The sequence below is a fragment of the Anabrus simplex genome, chromosome 3, assembly GCF_040414725.1.
Source record: "Anabrus simplex isolate iqAnaSimp1 chromosome 3, ASM4041472v1, whole genome shotgun sequence".
Classification (NCBI taxonomy): Eukaryota; Metazoa; Arthropoda; class Insecta; order Orthoptera; family Tettigoniidae; genus Anabrus; species Anabrus simplex.
The window spans coordinates 243,336,194-243,360,365 of NC_090267.1; the positions used below are offsets into that span (position 1 = coordinate 243,336,194).

Genomic DNA, 24,172 nt, shown 5'->3' on the forward strand with positions numbered 1-24,172 from the left:
ATGTTTCAAAGGCTCCTGCAGAGAAGAAACTACTGAAGCGACTAAAGATTAATCCCTAAGCACCTCATATTTCTCATGTCCTTTCACGAAATTTGAGTTAGATGCTTCTTTCATGTATGTCAAACCGGGTAAAGTAGCTGGTTTTGATGGAATATTTCCTGAGTTTCTTGTCAATAGTGGACCTAAAACAAGATTATCCCTAACTGCATTCTTTTTTGATGTATTAAAGTGTGGAAAATTGCCACCAAAGTTCAAGGAAACTAAGTCTGGAAAATCAACTGACCAGGTTGAGAGCTATCGACCAATAGCTCTTCTGAGTGTGTGTCACAAAGTCCTTAAGAGAATCAGTACATTGGTTAATTAAATCATTCCAATAGAGCAAGCTGACTTCAGACCGAACCGAGTTGTGTTGATCAAGTGATGGGATATTTGAAGCTGGTTTTCAAAGATGCACAAAGACCTGTGAGCCATTTGTTGATTTGAAAGTAGCCTATGGCATTGTTTGGAGACCTATGCTTAGTCAACCTGATCAGCAGCATGCTATCGAATAGATACTTTCGTGTAGTCATAAATGACAGCTTGAGTCGTCGTAGGAAACTTAAGCATGGTCTAACACAAGGGTCCGTACTGGCTGCTATGTTACTCTAACTGTGTCTTGTAAAAATTGCTTATGCCGATGAGTTATCAATTGTCATTCAAAATACCGATACGGAGTCTGCCAAAGTCACCTCAACCACGGATATATGTGTACTTGCATCGTATTTCCATAAATGGAGACTGCAGCCAAGTATGAACAAGACAGAGTCGGCCTGTTTTCATGTCAGTAACAAAATGTGGCAGGCAGTTGAAAGTGTCTCTCAGCGATATCATGCTTCGTCATCATCCTCGTACAGTGTCTTCGCAAGTCTTGGAAGGGGGACAATATTGACAGAGTACCTCCAAACTTAAAATAGGTACTTAAATGGTTTTTAAAAATTGAGGACTGAAAAGAATGCGATCTAGCTCAAATTGTCTAAGACAGGGCCATCCAAATAGCACTCCCCGAGCGCTAGCGCTCTGGCCGCGCTCTAAGCGAGTGCTCCGAGCGCTTTGATGGAAGGTAGTTTCGGTAGTTGAGCTTGGCTAGCTGAGCGAGCGGTCTGCCCGCCGCGCCGAAGCGAACAGCCAATCCATCAGTCGCTATTCTAGTCCAATGCGCTTTGTTGTCAGCGTGTAACTAAATCGGTTTCGCAGTTGTCATGACTGAACATCATACAAAAAGAAGAGTGTAGAAGTAGCAGCCTTTAAAGCAGAATGGGAAATTTTATTTTTCTGTACTGCTTATAAAGGGCATGCCAAATGTTTAGTGTGCCACCGAGATTTAATGTATTTAAAAAAAAAACACAATTTGGAACGGCACTACAGTGCCAACCACAGGGATGATTACGGTGATTTGACAGACGCCAAGTCGCCAATCGAAGTTGGAAGAAATGAAAGAAAATTTCAAGTAGCACATTCTGTAAGTATTACTGTTTTAATTTTAAAATGCTTGTTTACAAACGGGAACAGTTGTGCGAATGGTAAATTTTCTTCGCTCCCATGGACTCACGCAATGCCAATTCTAAGAGTTCTTGGATGACATCGAAGCGGAGTATCCGGATATCCCGTACCATGCAGAAGTAAGATGGCTGAGCAAGGCGAAGGTGCTTCATCGTGTTTTTACTTGCGGAACGCAACAGATACCTTTTGTGACATAAAAGGGCGGCCCGAAGTTCTTTTGCGTGATCCTAAGTGGGTGGCGGACTTGGCGTTTTTAAGTGACATTAATGCCCATCAGAATGCTTTGAACACTTCGTTATCTGCGATTTGGTGGAAAAGAAAATTGATTTTGTGGGAAAACCAATTGCGTGCAAGGAACACAGGACATTTTCCATTGCTTGAAACAGTGAAATAATGTGTTTACTTTGATGAGTAATTTCAGGTAATTCGCCACTTACAAGAATAGTTTGAAAATAAATTTTCAGAATTATCAGAACTCCAAGCGGTGTTAGATGTATTTGTTCGACCATCTTCTCTTAGTGCAGACAGTACTCCACAGCTATTTCAATCAGAGTTGACTGAGCTGCAGTGCAATGTTAGTCTTAAAGACCACTTTCTAATGTAACGAAGTTTAGAAGAATTTTACATCGGCTCTCCGCATAAACATGCCTGTAAAATTCTGTCAATTTTCGGCTCAACGTACATTTCTGAGCGTTTCTTTTCGGTTCTTAAGCTTACCAGAAATAAACATCGTGCAACGATTAGCTATAGAAACTTGTGCAATTGTTTAAGAATAGCTGTGTCCAGAAATATTTTACCCAATTTGGAAAAGATTGTTTGCTCCAAAACCAAAAGCTTGTAAAAACGACTGAGCAAAAGTCACTCAGGGTCTGTACTATCTGTTCATATTGATAAAATTGTGTTGAATTTTCCTCTCAGATATGTTCAAATTTAAGTTTTGAAAAAATCAAATTATTCTTTACTTAACACTTGATTTCGTTTCCTGCATATTTCATACATCGGAGTACCTTTCGATTTGTATATGCGGTATATTTTTTATGGCAAAACAGCCTTATCAATATGATGTCAACAAACCCACAAAAGCCGTTTGCCGCACGACCGGACGTACGTATCTAGTCAGCGCGGTCCGAACATTGTCCGTCTGTCTCAGGTCTCCTCGCTGCCACACTGTAGTGGTGGTAGGGGAAGGAGCGCTAGTCTGACGACCCAGTGCTCCCCGAGCGCGGCCGCGTTCTCGGAGCGCAATGACTGGATGGCCCTGGTCTAAGACAAGCGGCCATAGCGGGACTCCAAGCGTCACTGGAGAAAACCATGTACTTTAGGAACATCAGAGAGGCTAACATAGAGCGTAGAACAGGGCAAAATCAAACGACTGGCGACCGGATTGAATCCAACTTTTCAGAGAAAGCAGCCCTCTCCACGAGAGTTCACAAGCTGGAACTGGCCTCTTGACTGACACAGAACACCGACAGTAGAACAAACGATGCCTGTAAGGAAAAATGATGCCCTTGCTGGCGACCTTCGCTTTGACAATATGAAAGTGATCGAGGTATGAGGGATGCTATTAATATCGCTCCCTATACAGCCAGTCCCTGATATGCGTGGTGTGAAAATATCGCTCATAGGGTCAGTTGGTGCATGCATTTCAGTGGGCTTGGCAGACTGATGTGCAATAGCAACTTCTGGCTCGGTGAGGAAAGCAACGGGAAACTACCTCACTCCTCATTTCCCTAGTATGCCTCTTCAGTGACGCCTGGGCTATCCATGATAGCTTTTGGTGGAGCTGTGGAGGATCGAACCAGCCTTCGGGCTGAATACCCAACATATATACAAGGAAAAATGAAGCTGAAACACTACACAATAGTCATCGGGCTGGCAGACCAGTATGCCTGTGTGTCTGTCACTAAATAGAGAAGGCTTGATTATAAGCAGGAAGTCAGAGGGAGAAGAATTTTCAGAAAGATCTCAGGCCCGGTACTGGAAGATGAGGAATACCGGAGATATCACAATTCAGAGCTATACTCCCAGAGAGAGGGGCTCTCTAATTATACCGGGAAAAGGAGGGTAGCTTTCAATAGTCACGTAGCAACATTGTCTCCCATCAGGCTGACTAGCTACCTGTTCACCATTTAGCGAAACATAAAAGTTCGTACCACCTGGCTGACGAAGACAGTCTGTAGTCGTACGGGCTATAATCCTTACTGACAGACTTTAGCTTTCACTTTCGCTCCGCACACTGTCACTTCACACACAGCAGCTGCTCACAGACCGATTTGAACACAGGGCTGCTGATCACCACAACACACGAGGACTGTTTCTTGGCTCATCTCCACATGAAGTCCTCCTCTCATACAGTCAACACAGTCAATTCATGTGGCCACTCCACACTGTGAACTCTTCAGCACTGATGCATAAAACAGCGATCGCGTAACAGCCACAACTCAGTAGTGCTATTGACACTGCGATATTCCTCATAACAACGACAATTAACACTGCTCCAACTCTACTCACACCAACTGTTCCACAGTCATGATACTCCAACAATAACAACAACAACAAAAACAACAACAAGCCAGCTCTACAGCTGTCCTACTGCAACTACCCCAACTACTGACTGACTGCTCGCGGCTAGCCGCCGTTTTGTATCCTGATGATGGAGTAATAGAATCTTCGGGGCTCGGCTAGAGACGGAACATTCTCGTTTCTTCTTCGAGAAGCCACACGGGGAAACCCGACGAAAGTACAATAGAAGAAGAGGCCACGGCATGTCCTCTAGCAGGCTAGGGGGTGTCCGATTTGGCTTAGTGATCCCTTCCAGGAAACAAAAGGAAGCTACGATAGGGCTGGCACGTAACACTTTCGTCACTAGGCCCTACCAAAACCTATTACAGCATGACTGACCCTATGAGTAGGGCCTTTTATAGCATGTTAAATAAGACTTAGACTTCAGTGGAAGCTACAGTTTACTCTAGCTTGTGCCAAGAGACAAATATCATATTCTCCTCCTTCTTTTTGACATTTATACCAAGTTTTGGGTTCGGTTATTGGTACGGATTTGGCTGAGTTTTACGGATGGGTGCCCTTCCTTACGCCAAGCCTAGGTACAGGAATGTATTCACGATTGGATGTCTGTGGTGGGTGTAGTGTGATGTGTTGTGTGTAGACGAAGCAAAGTGTATTGAGACGGGCACAAATACCCAGTCCCCGTACCAGAGTAATTAAACCATATGCAGATAAAATTCTCGCCATGGCCGGGAATCCAACCATTCAGCCAAGAGGCCGGTCAGACGGATACAGGTATACTAAGTGAATTAAGAAACAGCAAACAGCGGATATTTTGAATAAGAGTTATGATTTCATTTCTTATAGAGCAGCCTGGTTGAGTCGCTCAGACGGTTGAGGCGCTGGCTTTCTGACCCCACCTTGGCAGGTTCGATCCTGGCTCAGTCCGGTGGTATATCAAGGTACTCAAATACGTCAGCCTCGTGTCAGTAGATTTACTGGCACGTAAAAAATAACTCTTGGACTAAATTCCGGCACTTCGGCGTCTCCGAAAACCATTAAAGTAGTTAGTGGGACGTAAAGCAAATGACATTATTCTCATAGAGCAATTCCTAACTGGCCCTGCGGTCTAGGGGTAGTGAATCTGCCTCTTACTTGGAGTCAATTCCTAACTGGCCCTGCGGTCTAGGGGTAGTGAATCTGCCTCTTACTTGGAGTCCCCTAGTTGTATTGCCATCCAGGTGAGGGATTGTTACCTGTATCTGATAAGGGCTGGTTTGAGGTCCGCTCAACCTACGTCAGAAAAGTTGAGGAGCTATCTGACCACGAAATAGTGGACCTGGTCTGGAATGCCAAGAATAACGACCGAGAGGATTCGTCGGACAGACCACGCGTCACCTCGTAATCTGCAAGTCTTTGGCTTGAGCAGCGGTCGGTTAAGGCCCGTCCGCATCAGGGCTGTAACACTGTGGGGTAGGTTTGGTTTATAAAGTACTGTCTGGGAAGAACGCATGTTATATAAATGACACTACTCAGGTAGTAAGAAAATATTCTTCTTGTGATTTTCGTTTAGCAGCTTAGCTTGCTTTAAAGAGTTGACTAATACTATTATAATACGCGGTCAGTAGATTGTGTGTTATTGATACAAACCACATTGGAAATGTCAGATGCTAGAAACCGTGCTCAAACAATTGTAAACCAAATGCCACAGTCCTTATAAGTAATGTATGACAATACTACCATTGTAACAAATGTAGATTTATCTGCAGTTTCGTGGAAACCACAGCCTTCACTGTCAATTTGTTTTCAAAATGTAGGGGTATCGAGAGAAGTGTATAAACCTTGTATTTATAGTCTATTAATCTGTAACTTGGTAAACATTAAAAACTTGCTTCTAGAACAAGTTTCTTAACAACTGTTTCACCGATTTAATAAGGAAATTTCGTTATTTTGTACGATGAAAATCTAAAAGTACCAAAATGTCTGTTTTGTAGAGCTCTTTGTTGGTTGCTCAGTAATCACTACCATATTACTCCCGTTATTTGACTAACATTCTAAAACTGAAATTCTTTTGTGGATTGCTTCCTACATACCGTATATTCGTGATTCATACTTGTGCGGTCCTAATATGGAGTCATGTAGAGGTCGATTTGGCCCTGTTTTATGGCCGATGCCCTTCCTGACGCCAACCCTATATGGAGGGATGTAATCACTACTGCGTGTTTCTGTGATGGTTGATAGTGTAGTGTGTTGTTTGTATATGATGAGGAAAGTTTTGGGACGGACACATAGGCCTACACCAGCCCCCGAGCCAGCAGAATTAATCAGAAGCAATTAAAATCCCCGACCCGGCCGGGAATTGAAACCGAGACCCTCTGAACCGAAGGCCAGTACGCTGACCATTCAGCCAACGAGTCGGACTAACATTTGTTCCCAGTTATGCTCTATCTATTATCGACAGACTGCGTAGCTCAGATGGTAATAGGCTATGTTTGCAGGATTTAATCCTCTTTCCCATGAACGAGTATTTTACTGCAATTTGATCTTCAAACATTGAAAAGAATATTAGCATCAACGAAATTGTCAGGCCCCTTAGCTGAATGTTCAATGGTTTCGATTCTCGGCTGGTCGAGGAATTTCCAGTGCGTCTGGTTCATTCCTCTGGCTCGGGCATTGGGTATTATCGTTCATCTTAATACAATTCTCTTCATCTACATACAATACACCGTACTACCAATTACCCTCCACGTAGGGCTGGCGTCGGGAAGGGCATCCGGCCGTAAAACCGCACCAAGTTCACATCAAATGATGATCCCAATAAATTGGGAGAAATGTTTTGGGGAAGAATTAGCATCATTGACAGGAGAAAGGATACCTTGTAGGAAAAGGGATACAGCAACCTTTGTGGAGGTACTTGGCCTCTCCAGTAATAGGTGGATTAATATTGTCCCAAAGGTACCCCATAGACTCTAATATGAACCTTCAGACCTTTGACAGTCAACCTGAAGGAGTATATTCATAGGAGAGACTTTAATATGAGCCTCCCATTATTATAAAGAGAAATACCATCGGAAAAGAAAAAAAAATGCCTTGATTTTCGATGCCAAGAGACCATTCCATGTTCCTTTGAGAATTTCTGCAACAATTTGGACTCTCGAAGGCTTTTATCATAGACAATGCAATAAGTAACTTATGCTGAGGGACTATGTAATATTGAAACACCACCCTTTGTGGTGTGATATTATCACTCATTGCCCAGATTATCATTTGTCAAACTTCAGTGATAACATGCGATTGTTGAAGTAAATAAACGATAATTACATTCTGTATTGGTACTCTTTATTTCAAAGGCATCCTACATTTCATGTTGGAAGAAATCAAAATCAAAATACTAAATACCAGTGGGAACACAGAAGACCAAGGACTCATTGTACGATATTGAGACTGGTTATTTCTTCAGATCTTCAGACAAGTAGATGGATAACTGCAGGGTGAAAATTACACACAACATTTATAAGGCAGAATAGTTCAGACAAAAAATGCCTTAAAGACTTTCAAGGAACACGTAACTGAGAATGTGGCAACACAAACTTACTGCAAAATAAATATGATGGCACTAGACATGAAGTTTTGAGGAAATCAAAGTGTAATCACCCACCAACCCAAGGATTAAAGATCGGAGACGAAATATGAGAGATCTTTGTCAGTGATTTACTGGTAGTTTAACGAACCTCCTTTCAACATCCGAATGTATTTATTTGTTAGTTAAAATGAAACTTTCTAAATTCTGTAATTTCTGCACGTTATTTGAGAGCAGCATCTTTCAACGTAACAACACGGGAGACATAACGCTTCGAATAGTGTTTTATGATATAATATGGGAACGTGCTATAATTTCATTTAAGACGAGTTGTCATCCTCACGAAGGATACAGGAAATCAAACTATTTGAATAACGTTGTAATACTGTAATTAATTAATTTTGTTGGTTGTAGATGATGTGTGCTACTTTCGTTCGTCTACTTTTCAGGCCCACATGAGCTCCTCATTCGAGTTCCTGGCTCGATTCCCGCCGCCTCCGCGAGGAGACAAGCGCCGGCCGTCGGCAATGACCACCATCTCGGCGCGTTCTCTGAAAGAACTTGGTGAGGATAGCGACAGCAGTGACTCGTCCCTCTGCATAGGATCATCTGAAGAATCCCACTTTCGACCAGCTGCTCGCCAGAGGAAACAGTCGTGAGTTCTAATTCATCAATCACTACTGATCTGTAGGGCAGTCGCCCAGGTGGCAGATTCCCTATCTGTTGTTTTCTAGACTTTTCTTAAATGATTGCAAAGAAATTGGAAATTTGGTAAGTTATTTCTATCCCTAACTCCCCTTCCTACAAAAGAATATTTGCCCCAATATGTCCTCTTGAATTCCAATTTTATCTTCATAGTGTGATCTTTCCTACCTTTAAAGACACGTCTCAAACTTACCTGTCTACTAATATCATTTCATGCCATCTCTCCACTGACAGCTCGGAACATACCTTTTGGTCAAGCAGTTTGTCTCCTTTCTCCCAAGTCTTCCCAGTCCAAACTTTGCAGCATTTTTGTAACGCTGCTCTTTTGTCGGAAATCACCCAGAAGAAATCAAGCTGCTCTTCTTTGGATTCTTTCCAGTTCTTGAGTCAAATAATCCTGGTGAGGGTCCCATACACTAGAATCATACTCTAGTTAGGGTCTTACCAGAGACTTACACGCCCTCTCCTGTGCATCCTTACTATAACCCCTAAATGCACTCATGTGCAGAGATCTGTACCCTTTATTTACAATCTCATTTATGATATTACCCAATGAAGATCTTCCCAAAAGGAACTTTGACCCCATCAACGCAATAATTAAATCTGAGAGGACTTTTCCTATTTGTGAAACTCACAACCTAACCCCGTTTATCATCATACCTACGGTTGTCAAATCGAAAGACCTGCATCTGGTGAGCTAAACTTGTCCTCGGACACATCCGGTTCTAAAAACCGTACGCCATTTCATTTTTCATATACCACACACTCAATGTTTGCCTTTAGATCGTCAAGGGTACTTGGTATTGGATGGAAACAGTGTTCCTTTAACATGTCCCACAGAAACGCGTTACACATCGTGACATCCGGGCTTCTGGGAGGATAGGGAAAGGCAGATACCCTGGAGACGACCCTATTTGGAAGGAGTTCCTCCAAGCCGTCCACCACCACATTTCAATCACTTCACTTCTTCGCCGCTCTTACCTTCTCCTCCTCAAATCAACCAGAACTCTTCTGCCCTACTCCAACTTCTCCTTAGCCTACTCTATCCTCATCTTTCACTACAAATCCCAGCCATGCCTTCCCGACAAATACTGGTTCACTAATCCACCCCACCAAGTGAACTCGCCTTGCTAATCCTTCCTCCTTAGTAAATCTGCCTCTCTCTCTTGTCTCCAAGTAAATATTACACCATTACCATCAAACCTTGCCAACAAGCACTAGCTATTAGATTACTATCAGAACAGCGAAGAGGGGGTTTTCACTTCTGACATGGCGGACTTGTTCCGTCATAGACAGATCGATATTTCCCCCGCTAGTGTACGTGCTGGTGCTGATGCGTGTTAACGCAAATCTTTGATACAGATGAGTAGAGTGGCCTAGTGTTCGCCACGGGACTCCCATCTTCGAGAACTCAAAATAAAAATAAAAAGGCCAATGTGCGGCGTGGCCTTGTCTTGCTGGAAGACTTGCTGCTCAAAATCCAAATCTCTGAACTGACAAAAGTCTGTACATCGCCGTGGAAGCTGATAAGGACCTGTCGGTAAACAGTAGCATTCACTGTTATATTCTCATCATGGTCATTTTCAATGAATACTCTCTTTCAGTGACTGCAGAACTTTCTCCATCACATGACCGATATTCTCATTGCTCTTGGTGATACGAGGTCTTTCTGAAAGTTCCTCGTTATATTCTTCACGGACCTTCCCTTCCGAAACATTTCCACCCAATACACGATAGTTTTCTTTGGTGGTGCAGGTCTCTGGAAATGATTCTGGGAAGTGGTTGCCGCGAATTTCAGGGCAGACTCGTACGTAACTTCAGAAATAATGTTCCACGCACCATACGCGTTCCAGAACGGCATACTGTGGCCTGCCGGCCGTCGCTCACAATGGCGCAATCACCCAACTCTCTTCTGAAAAATAAATAAATAAATAAATAAAATAAATAAATAGTCTGTTACCTATTTTGTTAGAAGCCATAGACTCTGTTTCGGTGAAACCCTGCTGCCAATTTCAGCCTTGTAAAAATTTCTCGCTTTTGCTGTGGAAGACGGCGGAACTCAGAAATGGACGTAGTTCGAATCCATGCTGATAGATGGAACTCTACGTGTCAATTATATAGTTACTTCGCTAAAAGAACGGGGTTTTCCCTTAAAACGTACAGAAATGTTCGTCATGAATGGTTCAAGTTTTTATTTTTAACGGGGTGATAAGAGCCTTTATCTGGTGCCAATTTTAGTTGTTGAAGCGCTCTTATACTGCTGTGTATGACGGACATAGGGATTTCATAATTGTGTAGATTTATATTGGATGGAACAATAGAACGATCCACGGTAGAACCTCGGATCTACTATTCACATGTTGGTGGGTTCGATCCTTCCTCAGTCCAGAAGTATTTGAAGAAGTTCAAATACGCCCTTTTCTTGTCGGTACTTTTAACGAAACGCGAAATAATTCCTGAACAAAAAATCCTAGAACCGTAAAAGTAGTTAATGGGACATAAAAATAATTACATGATTTTATTATTACTGTATTATTATTATTATTATTATTATTATTATTATTATTATTATTATTAATGTAATAGAATAGCAATTAAAATCAGTTACGTTTATTCATGTGTTTATTGTGTAGGTGCAAGACTGGGACAAGTATCCCTGAGTTAAATATTATCGATCTCTCTGTCCACCTTTTCATCTTAGCCTCGACCTACTGCATTGCTTTCTGTACCTCCCCGCCTCCTATGGAATTACTTTCTCTTGCACTGGGACTACTGCTCTTTGCTTTATACGTATTTTAAAAGTTCAGTGGGTGTATCTAGAAAGACTTGGATGTATCATTATGGATATTAAGAGATTCAGGAGATTTATTTGAGATAATAATGTTCATCTACTCGCCAAAAGATCCTCCTTAACATTGTGATGATGTTTTTTGTCCAGGGTGATATCGTGGACGGCCGATTGCCTGGACCTGGAACTTCTGAAGGACGCTATATACGTGAATATCATTGTGGGTGTATCATTCAGCCTCTTCTCCGACAACATGTTCTTCAACCTCCAGCCGCTATACTACCTCTCCCTGGAGTTCTCAGGACCACAGGTTGCTCTCTGTATCGCTGTAAACTCTGCCGCAGACCTCGTGGGACGTCTGGTCTTTGTACTCTGCAGCTTCTGTCTCACATACAAAAGCAGACTGTTGTTTCTCCTGGCATCTATAGCGACCATCGTGTTTAGAATAGGTACTGAAAACTCCTTTATATACATAAATTATTGAACAGAAACTCCTATACTTAAGAAAATATGGGTAAGCACCTTTTGAGTGTGAAGAGCACCTTTAGAGCCAAGTTAGAAGTTCCTTTTTGAGTAACGAACATCTATTTGGGAAAACTTTAAATAATAATGAGAATTAAACCCAATTTATTTTCCATTTTCCACAATAATTTAAATAAGTTACATCGTCATCATCATGATCATCATCATCATCTTCATCATGATCGGTTTACAGTTCCAGCTCCCGGGTACTGTTCATATGCCTATTTCACTCTCCTCCATTCCCGCATGTCTAGTTCATGACATTCAGTCACGCAATTTCTGTTTTGACAATATCCATCATCAGGTTTTAGGTCTTCCAACAGCGCGTTTTCTTTCTACCTCTATTTCCAAGCGCACTTGAGCTGTTCTCATCACATGTCCAAACCACCGTAGTGTGGATGTCCTATCTCTATTTAGAAGCGATATCTCCATCCCAGATTCCTGCCTCACCTCCTCACTTTCTTAAATTGTCCATGTAGGTCTTCTTGAGAGTGGATTTCAGACTAGTAGATCACTGATGCCTGCAGTCTTGACGAATCTCTCCTGGAGAGGATGGACATTTCGATATCGTAGGTCAAGATCGGTATGAAGTATTCTGTTGAACGTTGCTAATTTTGCTTTCTTCGGAATCTTTTGCAATCTGTTTACGATTTCTCTTGTGGCTAAACTGTCTCTGGAGACTATAGTGTCAAGGTAGTTGGCCTTCCACGTGTCAAATCTTGCCTTCACCTCGTCTTCTGTTTCTCCTCAAACCATCACGTCACTGCGTTGAGGTCAAACGATGTTTACTTCATCCTCATCATTATATCATCCTTACCTGTGATAAACAGTGTACTGCCCTGTTTGACTCCAGTATTGGTTGTAAATCATAATTAATGCCCTTCCCCAACTCGCACGATGCTGATACGGCACTTGTACAAGTGGATTTACCAGTCATCCAGGCAGCTTCCTCTTTCTCAGGCACGGTCAGATCTTCTCTCATGAAACACGGTAGTATTTCTTTTCAGTATCTACTGATACCAAGAAAACGTTCTTAACTTTCTCCCATTGCTTTGCTGTCAGCATTCTGGCAATGAAAAATAAGATCTATAGTTAACATATTACCTCTTTTGTCTGTGCTTCTACGATGATTCGCATTAACCGCTCTATGATCTTCCTGATAATGTAAGAGAGATATACCTCTATGGTTGGTGGATTTTTACTTATTCATTCTTGAACAGGAGAATGATAACACACTTGTTCCAATCTGCAGGTACATCGGTGTCCTTTCACTGCAGGTTAAGCACTTTCTGCAGGCATTGCTGACCCTGCTCCTCTGCTGCTTTTTAATGCTGCCTCTCTTTCTGTCGGGACTATCACTTCATATAAAGTTATATTTTAGTATCTATCTAATCTTACCTATATTTTATTGTATGTAGCGTTTTGCATGATTTTGATACAAAATATGATATTTCTTAAAAAGAGATTTAACCCGTTTCATTGTCGAAAATCCTCTCAGGATAGTATCAACAATTCTGAGAAGTTTCCATCCCCGAGGAAATGTTTCCCTAACTAGCTCGTTTCCTACGATAAACTGTAAATTTCATACAGCCGTGATATCGCTATGAAAAGTATTAGTACTGTGTGGCACCTCTGGGTCTTTCCTAAGCCACGATCTCTTGAGGGAGGGGTACATTCGCGACACTGTACTTAATTCTTCTTGAGGAAATGACTTCGAAAATTTACAAAAGCACTGACCTTGATGCTAATGAACAGTCAGAACAGGAGAAACTTTCCCGGATGTGGACAGTGATTACGTCTATCGCCCTTTTAGCATCTGCAGGTTTTACATCCCTCTGTAGGGTTCGACGGAAAATGAATTTTCTTCTACGAAAGTATGTTTACAATAATTCTGCTCAACATTCTGTCTTCCGACATCAGTGTTTCTGTGTTGCAGCTGTTTGGTAAAAATACCTTTAAATTGTATCAATTATAAGAATTTTAGCCAGAAATAAAATTCCTGATTCGATTTGTGTCATTGACACGTTCTGAGCCGCGGTTACCGCCAATTGTTATGCGGAAGGTACTCTACTTACATTCTCTTTGGCGGGGACTGCTTCTAGTCTAAGTCAGTATGGTCTAGTGATGTAACCTAGAGACTAGTAAAATCTTGTGGCCAGCAGATATGTTACTTCTACTTGTGTACTTTTGAGGTAGATGGAATTTTTCAGCAAATTTTCCAATGTGCCAGTAGTGCAGGTCTCTCAAGGGAGGAACATGTGAACATCGATTCATTATGGAGCACAAACCTCGTTGTATTCTTTGCAATTCTACTAGTCCGTTGTACAGCTGAAATTTTGTTAAAAGTCGATAGTTTAATCAATTCCCAAATAATTGTAAGCGGACATCGTACCATCACGGGACGTACATGCTAAAAGGAAGAAGGAGATGAAGAAGAAGAAGTGTATTTTAATTTTGTAGTGAATCTGTTCTCATTCATACACATGCATACATCGTATACATCTTCGTTATAGATGAATGTGAACGTTATTAAGAACATCAAGTTTGCTGATGACTCTGTTGGCATAGCAGATGATTTACCCACCCTTCAGTGCATAATAAATCGCTTAGTTCAGCATACCCTAGTGAAGAATTTGGCCTATATGTTAACCCTTCGCAAATAAACAGTCAATACGAGGGAATCTTACAATGAAAGGTTATCATCATCATCGGTTTGCCCTTCCAGCGAGCCGCGTAGGGTGTTTGAAAACGAGCATCTTCCAAAGTTGCCTATTCGAAAACATTTCGTTGTGCAAGACAGATTCCCAATTCCATCCTCTTCTCTCCACGTCTTCCCTCAGTTGGTCCATCCATCTTCTTCTTGGTCTTCCAGTTGGTCTTCTACCTGTTATTCTCTCTTACAAATAAGCACATGGTAACCTTGTGCTATTCATTCGTTTAACATGCCCAAACCATTTAAGTCTAGATGACCTAAGTCTTTCCTCCATCGATTCATTTAGACCTAGGTTAGATCGGATCTCATCATTTTTCACATGATCAAGTCGGGTCTTTTGGAGGGCAGTTCTAAGAAATTTCATTTCACAGGCTTGAATCCTACTACAGTCCTTTGATGTTAGTGTGCAGGTTTCCAGAGAATATGTAAGGATGGGAATGAAATATGACTTGTACAGGGTCATTTTTGTTCTTTGTGGGACCTTTTCATCCCATAGTAGGTGTCTAACGATACTGTAAAAGTTAGAGCCTTTGGTTACTCTGTTTGTTATTTCTATCTCAGCTCTTATTACTAGCCATTATGCTTCCTAAATAACTGAATTGGTGTACTACTTCAACTTGGTGGTCCTGTATTTTTATGTTGCATTCTGTATTATGTCTGCTGATTTTCAATGCTACTGTTTTTGATGGGTTCAAATTCCATAATCATCAAACTTCTTACACCAAATGAAAGGTTATATAGTAGAGAAAGTGTCCTCCTTCAAATACTTGGGCACCATGCTGAACGACTCATGCGAGTCCAAACGAGAAATGCAATCAAAAATTGAGCAGACCAGGAAACAATTAATTATCATGAAGAAATTCTTTGTAAGGTTAGATCTCAGTCTGCAGCTACGAATCCGCATGATCTGCTGCTACATATTCCATATTCTCCTATATGGAGGTGACAGCTGGACCCTGGATCCAAGCATTGAAAAACGAATAGATTCCTCTGAAATGTATCTGTATAGTCGTCTCTTGCGCATACCTTGGATACTGAAAATTACAAGTGTCCAGGACCTTCATCGGGTGAGAAAGCAAAAAGAAATGTTAGATATTATAAAAAAGGGGAATGCACAATACTTAGGGCATGCTATGAGGAGCGAGCGGTATCAATTTTTACAGCTAATTTATGAAGGAAAGATACAAGGGAAACGGTCCATTGGTAGACGGAGAAATTCAGGGCTAAAGGACATTCGAAAATGACAAAGATGTACAATAGAAGAAGCTTTTCATGTTGCATTGTCAAGATCAGAGTTGGCTACGTTGATCGCCAACCTTCGTATGGAGACAGCGTCTTAAGAGGAAGAAAACTTCCTAACGTCGTTCAGGCTAAGCAAGCCTCTGTGAATAACTAAGCACCTTCGCAATCCATTTGTAAATCTGTGCCTTCGTTTATTTCCACAATTCTCACCACATCATCATTCAAAACCAAGTCTAACCGTCGCCGCTTGGTCTCCCACTCTTATTCTTGGTCGAGTCCAGTATTCTCCTAGATAGCCTAGCCTCCATGTAGCTCACATGACTGCACCACCGAAGCTGCTTTATAGGCCTACGTATATGTTCATCCATCGAGTTCATTCCTAACTTTGCTTTTATATCCTGATACCGAGTAACCTCCTGCCAGTCTGTTTGTACCAGCAGTCATTCTCACTACCTTCCTGTCTGTTACTTTCAACTGATGCAAACTCTATATGGAGGGATGTATTCACCGTTAAGTTAGATATTTCTCTGGCGATTGAGTAGTGTTATGTGTGTCATGCAAATGAAAATGCATATTAAGACAATCCCAAACACTCAGCCCATGTACTCGAGGAATTAACCAAACGTGGCTAAAATCCCCGGCCCATTTGGGAATCGAAACTGGGACCCTGTAAACTGGAGGCCACTATTCTGACCATTCAGCTAAGGAGCTTTACAACTACTGCAATAACTTAGTAGTAGTCATTATTGATATTCCAACCACTGTACATTAATTCCCTCTTGTCACATCATACTGGCTCTTCTTTTGTTTTCTCAGTTTCAAATGTATGACTACATGCTATTGGTTGATAAAACTGGACTCTTTGCCAGCAAGCTTTGCAGTTTCAAGTGAATTTTGGAATCATAATCCTAGCTGCGGACGTCTAATGCTGCATGGAATCCGAACAGGGGACCACAGGGACGTTAATTTTCATTTCAAAAATCTTACATGATTTGGCCGGGGTTCGAACTGCAGCCACCTTAGTGAGAAGCCAGTGTCGATACCATACGGCTATCACGCTCCGGGAAACATTCCCTCAGGATCGATGATCAGTACGGTAGTGAACGAATTCTGGACAGTAAAACTTTACATAGCCGGCTCTGCGGTGTCGGGAATCGAACCCGGGACCCCTGTGACCAAAGGCCAGCATGCTAACCATTTAGCCATGGAGCCGGACATTACAATAGTATTGATGAGTTATCTGACGGTGAGATAGCGACCCGGTCTAGAGAGCCAAGTGTAATGGCCGAAGGATTCGTCATGCCAACCACAGACACCTAGTAATCTGCAGGCCTTCGGGTTGAGCAGCGATCTCTTGATAGACTATAGCCCTTCGGGATTGTTTCACTATGGGGTTTGGTTTTATTTGGTTTAGGACCTTGCATAGAGGAGGCTACAAGTTTGAGGAACGCTGGCTACAGTATGACGTTAATTATTTACTACTGTACCTTCAGGTTCATGTGCAAACTGAAAGATACTCGTACATAGTAAAAGTTATTCTGCTCACTCGAAACTTAATTAACACAGTCGTGCATTGCAGTAAAATTAGTGGTGCTAGAAGTACACCTTTCCTTTTTATTTAAAAATTATCAACATTTTCTACAAAGAAGAGAATGGGGTACGTCACTTTCATAAATGTGTGTGATACTCTATTTATGTTAGTCACATACTAATAATGATACAGACCAGTGTTTTGATTAAAGCCCTATCCCACCCGGAGTTGATGTAAACAGCACGATTTGTATAATACGCGACGGAGTAACTTCATATTTCCTGTGTCCAAAACCTACTGATGAGTGACGAGGGATACTGACCAGATAAACATTCTTAAAAATTACCTTAAATCTTCTAAAATTGAACTCGTAACGTGGAAACTTTAGATGCTTAACAGTCCCCGTTATTCAAGTTTTGTGCTGATGATATGACTGTTCTTATTTACAGTTTTTCTCCTGACCAAAGACTATGTGATAATATGCGTGATGACAGCCTTGCTGGGTTTCTTCAGAAGTTGGATCAACGTGTGCATCCCTCTGATATTTGCCGAATTCTCTCCAGTAGACAGATTTCCTGCAGCGTATGGTCTTCATCTGCTGACAGCAGGGTTGGTCCATTTACTTATAGGACCTTTTGTTGGTAAGTGCCCAGTCTTTACTAACTTTATCCCTTGTTGTATGATTTTTATTAGTTTGATCAGTTAATGTTGCGACAATCAACGCATTTTCTGGCCAAAAATGTATATGTCGCAGTGGACGGAATAATGTACAAAAAAGTGATGAGGAAGTGGTCGAAACCCAAGCACCATCCACGTCGAATGAAAGGAACACAATTGCAGTTAAAACACATGGTATTAGGAAAACAGTACTCATATACACCAATAAATGGCTATTCGTCCAGAGCCGAGTCGCTGAGTAAACCTGGTTTAAACCATGCGTTACGATAATCTTTCTCGAATCAAGGAGTGGTGGTGGTGATTTTTGTTTTAAGAAAAAGTACTAGTAGGTAATCATCCCCTCTGAACAAATTAAGTGGACAAGAAATTTAAAATAAAACACAATTATTCATTCAGCGAAGAAATTTCGTAACGAAGTACAAAAGAAAACTAAATAGTATTGAATTAAGCCAAAAAATCACTAACGAATCCAAAGAGAACGTGAGTTCCCTGAATAATAGAACACTTACAATTTACATACCCTTGATTTTTTTGCTAATTGATAATTGCTTTACGTCGCACCGACACAGATAGGTCTTATGGCGACGATGGGACAGGAAAGGGCTAGGAATGGGAAGGAAGCGGCCGTGGCCTTAATTAAGGTACAGCCCCAACATTTGCCTGGTGTGGAAATGGGAAACCACGGAAAACCATTTTCAGGGCTGCCGACAGTGGGGTTCGAACCTACTATCTCCCGAATACTGGCTATTGGCCGCACTTAAGCGACTGCAGCTTTCGAGCTCGGTATACTCTTGATTAATCTACTGTCGCACATAAAGCGGATGACGAGATCAGCAGTAGTCGCGTCATCGGTTAGTTTGCGTTCGAGTGTTTCCTGCAGGCTGAGGCTCCGTCTTAGGCTAGAGAGATCGGTGCACTTTGCGAAGATGTGGGCCACGGTGAAGTCTGCACCACAAGAACACACTGGGAGGGGGGTGGGATCTTCCCTCTTTAGGAGATAGGAGTGCGTAGATCGTCCATGACTTATCCTCAGCCTACACAATACTATGGCCTCTCTCCGTGAAGGTCGGAAGGAAGACCGCCACACGGTAGTTGCCTTCTTAATTGCTCTCAGCTTGTTGGGAGTTCGGATAGCTAGGCACTCCGATTCCCAGGATGCCAAGATGTTTCAACGCAGCTGAGAACAAATATCTTTATCAGATACATTCATAGGTCTTGGAGGTAAAAGACCGCTTCCTTTGCAATTTTATTCGCAAGTTCATTTCCCGCAATCCCAACGTGGCTTGGAAGTCACGCGAAAGAGATTCTGGTGCCAACATCACTTTACCTGTCTAGAAGGTCATGAATCTGCTGCACCAGTGGGTGTTGCGAGAAACAGGTTTCAATAGACTGCAGAGAACTTAACGAGTCGGTACACATGAGAAAATGGTTTCTTTCGACACCCAGTGCAAACTGCTGAGCTTCTAAGATCGCGTAAAGCTCCGCAGTATACAGATGGAAAATGATTATAGATAAGAAATGGACGTTGCATGAAGTATTTTTGATTTGTCCTGTTTAATTTCTTGAGCAACAACGTAGTCGACACTTTTCTGTTAATAGTTTTAAAGGCCTATTGAATAAACTTGGTTGCGCGTCCATGGTCAAACCAGGAGGGACGTTAGCAATTCTCAAACTTTTACCAAGAATTTTCCGAGAGCCTCTTGAACAACAGTTGCACTTTTACGAAGGCCATGGTCATCCCACAGAAGTATATTACCATTTGAAGTGGACATTTGTGGCGCAAAGTGTTTTGAGTTAAAACTGAGATGTTGTTAGTTCCCCTTTTGCCGGGCTGAGTGGCTCAGACGGTTAAGGCGCTGGCCTTCTAACCCCAACTTGGCAGGTTCGATCCTGGCTCAGTCCGGTGGTATTTGAAGGTGCTCAAATACCACAGCCCCGTGTCGGTAGATTTACTGGCACGTAAAAGAACTTCTGCGGGACTAAATTCCGGCACCTCGGCGTCTCCGAAGACCTTAAAAAGTAGTTAGTGGGACGTAAAGCAAATAACATTATTATTATTATTATTATTATTATTATTATTATTATTAGTTCCCCTTTTCCCAGAAGTTGAATAGAATATATTAGGAGCTTTAAACATCTCCGAAATAACATTTTGGGATGGTTTGTTAGTCTCTCGAAAGCACACGTATATGACAGACAATAGATTGCCTTCAAGAGAAATTACTTGAATAATCTTATCTGAATGCATTTGAAACCCAGTTGATTTCGTAAATGTATGTACTCTCTTTGTAAATTTTGCTGCAAGTGTCTGAAAGTTATGCACTACTTTCTGGATGCAAGTTTGGTCAACATTCTAAATTGTTCCAGCGCTCAGTTGGAGAGAATTAGCACGAAACGCAGCTAGATTATTCTCTCATTTATTTATTTTGCTATTGGCTTTACATCGCACCGACATAGATAGGTCTTATGGCGACGATGGGATAGGAAAACCCTAGGAGTTGGAAGGAAGCGGCCGTGGCCTTTATTAAGGTACAGCCTCAGCATTTACCTGGTGTGAAAATGGGAAACCACGGAAAACTATCTTCAGGGCTGCCGACAGTGGGATTCGAACCCACTATGTCCCGGATGCAAGCTCACAGCCGCGGCCCTCTAACCGCACGGCCAACTCGCCCGGTAGATTATTCTCATAATCGACATTTTGTGTGTTCAATTTTGTTGAGGCTATTTATGTTATTTTCTTGTAAGCTGTTTTGAAAAGGTGTAGTCTATGATTGCTAGCCTTGTGAATAATGCCTATTTCCGTAGTTGTTTGTTTTGCTCATCGCCGTAGGGCGCATTCATTGACTGCACGGTTCTCATGTTAAACTTCTAGAAACATTTCCTATAATTATAAGTGTTAATAACAACATCTCTACATCTCACCTCCAGCACTTCGAAATTTTTTCTTAACATGGACCAAATTACTGTTTTTTTTTCGGACGCTTGTGAAGTATTTTGAGTGGTTACACAATTGTGCTTGGGATGTTTGATGCAATAGTTGTAGACCTTTCGGTGAGATTTGAACGACAGTATCAGGTCTACGGGACACTATCAGGTCTACGCTTCTTTGCTAATGTAATAGTTGGTATATGCGTACACCTGCTGTTGTCATTGTGATCAGTGTCACTTTCCGTGTCATAAGCTACAATTTCAATCTCTTCTTGCATACCGGGCGAGTTGGCCGTGCGGTTAGACTCGTGCAGCTGTGAGTTTGCACCCGGGAAATAGTGGGTTCGAATCCCACTGTCGGCAGCCCTGAAGTAGTTTTCCGTGGTTTCTCATATTCACAATAGGCAAATTATAGGGCTGTGCCTTAATTAAGGCCACGGCCGCTTCCTTCCCACTCCTAGGCCTTTCCTATCCCATCGTCGCCATAAGACCTATCTGTGTCGGTGCGACGTAAAGCAAATAACAAAAAAAAAAAAGAAAGAGTGCAGCCCTTGTAAGGTAGACCCTCTGATGATGGTGGGCGGCACCTACATGTGTAGGTAACTGTGTGTTATTGTGGTGGATGATAGTGTTGGGTGGTGTATGAGTTGCAGGGATCTTGAGGACAGCACAAACACCCAGCCCCCGAGCCATTGTAATTAACCAATGAAGGTTAAAATTCCCGACCCGGCCGGGAATCGAACCCGGGACCCTCTGAACCGAAGGCCAGTACGCTGACCATTCAGCCAACGAGTCGGATACTTACCTGCTGTGAAAATGGAAAACCATGGAAACCCATCTTCAGGGCTGCCGACAGTGGGATTCAAACCACTATCTCTCGAACACTGGATACTGGCCGCACTTAAGCTACTAAAGCTATCGAGCTCAGATTTCCAGGGTCTAACAAGATTTCTGAAACTGTCTTGAAACAGTAATCGTTAGAATCATCTTCAGTAATTGAGTAGCTCAGACGGTTGAGGAGCTGGCCTTCTGAACCCAACTTGGTAGGTTCGATCCTGGCTCAGTCCGGTGGTATTTGAAGGTGCTCAAATATGCCAGTCTCGTGTCGGTAGTTTTACTGGCACGTAAATAAACTCCTGCGGGACATCATTCCGTCATCTCAGCGTCTTCAAAAACCGTAACAAGTAGTTAGTGGGAAGTAAAAACAAAAACAATAATATCATCATCATCATCATCTGTTTACCCTCCAGGTTCGGTTTTTCCCTCGGACTCAGCGAGGGATCCCACCTCTACCGCCTCAAGGGCAGTGTCCTGGAGCTTCAGACTATTGGTCGGGGATACAACTGGGGAGTATGACCAGTACCTCGCCCAGGCGGCCTCACCTGCTATGCTGAACAGGGGCCTTGTGGAGGGATGGGAAGATTGGAAGGGATAGGCAAGGAAGAGGGAAGGAAGCGGCCGTGGCCTTAAGTTAGGTACCATCCCGGCATTCGCCTGGAGGAGAAGTGGGAAACCACGGAAAACCACTTCCAGGATGGCTGAGATGGGAATCGAACCCACCTCTACTCACTTGACCTCCCGAGGCTGAGTGGACCCCGTTCCAGCCCTCGTACCACTTTTCAAATTTCGTGGCAGAGCCGGGAATCGAACCCGGGCCTCCGGGGGTGGCAGCTAATCACGCTAACCACTACACCACAGAGGCGGACAAAAACAATAATATTCTTAGTAATAACTGCAAGCAACGTTGTCATTAGCAGTTCTCTTTACAGTTCATTTGTTGAGAACCTGCTTGTTGAATACCACGATTTCTTTACGTAGCAGTTCGGCAACGAGGTATCCTAATACAAATAGAATCAATGCTGACACTACCAGTCACTAGTCTCCTTCCATGTAATCACACTGTTGTCCCTAACGGTGACAATGTTGGATTCCAATGGTGAGCTAAGAAGTCATGGTGATATCTGTTCTACTTGTAATACAATGCAACAAGATATATTATAATTAGTGGACATAAAATCTCACTATATAACGTTTTTTACTCATGCTCACTCCAGTAATAATCGGTCAACCGAACACTTCACAGCATTCTTGTGAGTCGACATTGAACGCAACATCAAAGCAAGCAAGTCGGACAGAAATGACATACAGGATGCCGTACAATGAGGCGTGTCCAGCTGTGGTCAGGCGACCACTGACGCAATTTCCAGCGGAATTTGACACACCAGTCGACTTTTCTAGCCCACTTACCATCAGCTAATGGACGCGTTGGCCCGTTTTATTTGCATATTCCGGTTCTTCTTGTGATGTCAGTTACGATATCCTATGACTGAAATGGCATATGGCTTCTAGTGCCGGGAGTGTCCGAGGACATGTTCGACTCGCCAGGTGCAGGTCTTTTGATTTGACGCACGTAGGCGACCTGCGCGCCGTGATGAGAATGAAATGAAGATGAAGACAACACATACACTCAGCCCCTTGCCAGCGAAAGTAACCAATGTTGGTTAAAATTCCCGACCCTACCGGGAATCGAACCCGGAACCCCTATGACCAAAGGCCAGCACGCTAACCATTTAACCATGGAGCCGGACACGATATCCTATGATACGGTATTATATTGATTTTGACGTTCACGGCGTGTTACTTGTCAGATACAATAAGCACCTCGGCTGCAGTGTTATTTCTGCAGAAGTACGGTCTGGGAAAAGAACACATGCATCTTTGTCTATATCAATATGGCCAATTTTTAGATGAATGAAACGTAAATTGAAACAAATTGTGACTAAAGCCTAATTATTCAGAACGAAACATTTCTATAATATGTATGTATTGTTAACGTTAAAAAAAAAAAAAAAAAAAAAAAAAAACTGAACAATGCCTCCTTCTGTTTCAGGTCTGATTCGAGATGTCAGCGGAAGCTACGTAACCTGCCTTGGTACCATCACAGGTTGTTTGCTGTTCTGCGTGATCCCTTGGATTGGTGAAGCTCTATTCTTTAGACTAAGTGCCGTTCTTAAAATATCAAGTTAATTAGGCCTATATGATATCTCTTGAGTTGATAACTGCGAGAAAACTGAACACAGTAAATACGGCGTAAGGATTTCATTCGCTGCAAAGCAATTTATTTGAGTGAATGAAAACTTCGATTAGTATTTCTTAGAACTATTTACCGAATAAAATAAAAATAAATGCGAGACTGTACGGAATATTGCACTAAGCGAACCAAAGTACATATAAAAAAATTGAGGGGACTGAAGATTTTGAATCGTGAAGTAACCAGCGTTTCGCCATAGTGTGGCAGTGGACTCATCAGTTAGAAAGCCACGGTTAGCACGCTAAGTTCTGGCAACACGATGTGATTTTGTTGTCGGCCGGAAGGCGATACGGCAGAGGAGTGACTTTGGTAACGAAGAGTGATAAAGTTTTCGGTAATATACAATGATTCTG

At 42.3% G+C, this 24,172-nt stretch overlaps 1 protein-coding gene across 1 annotated transcript in view; it reads left to right on the forward strand.

The window, feature by feature from the left end:
- Window positions 1-23,788, forward strand: part of LOC136867191 (uncharacterized) — a 45,188-nt gene extending 21,400 nt beyond the window's left edge. The window contains exons 2-5 of the mRNA XM_067144311.2: window positions 8,071-8,276; window positions 11,265-11,563; window positions 17,572-17,763; window positions 23,619-23,788. Of these exons, the coding sequence (XP_067000412.2) occupies window positions 8,071-8,276; window positions 11,265-11,563; window positions 17,572-17,763; window positions 23,619-23,755 (834 nt within the window). The 3' untranslated portion in view covers window positions 23,756-23,788. The remainder of the gene's footprint in view (window positions 1-8,070; window positions 8,277-11,264; window positions 11,564-17,571; window positions 17,764-23,618) is intronic.
- Window positions 23,789-24,172: the final 384 nt, after the last annotated feature.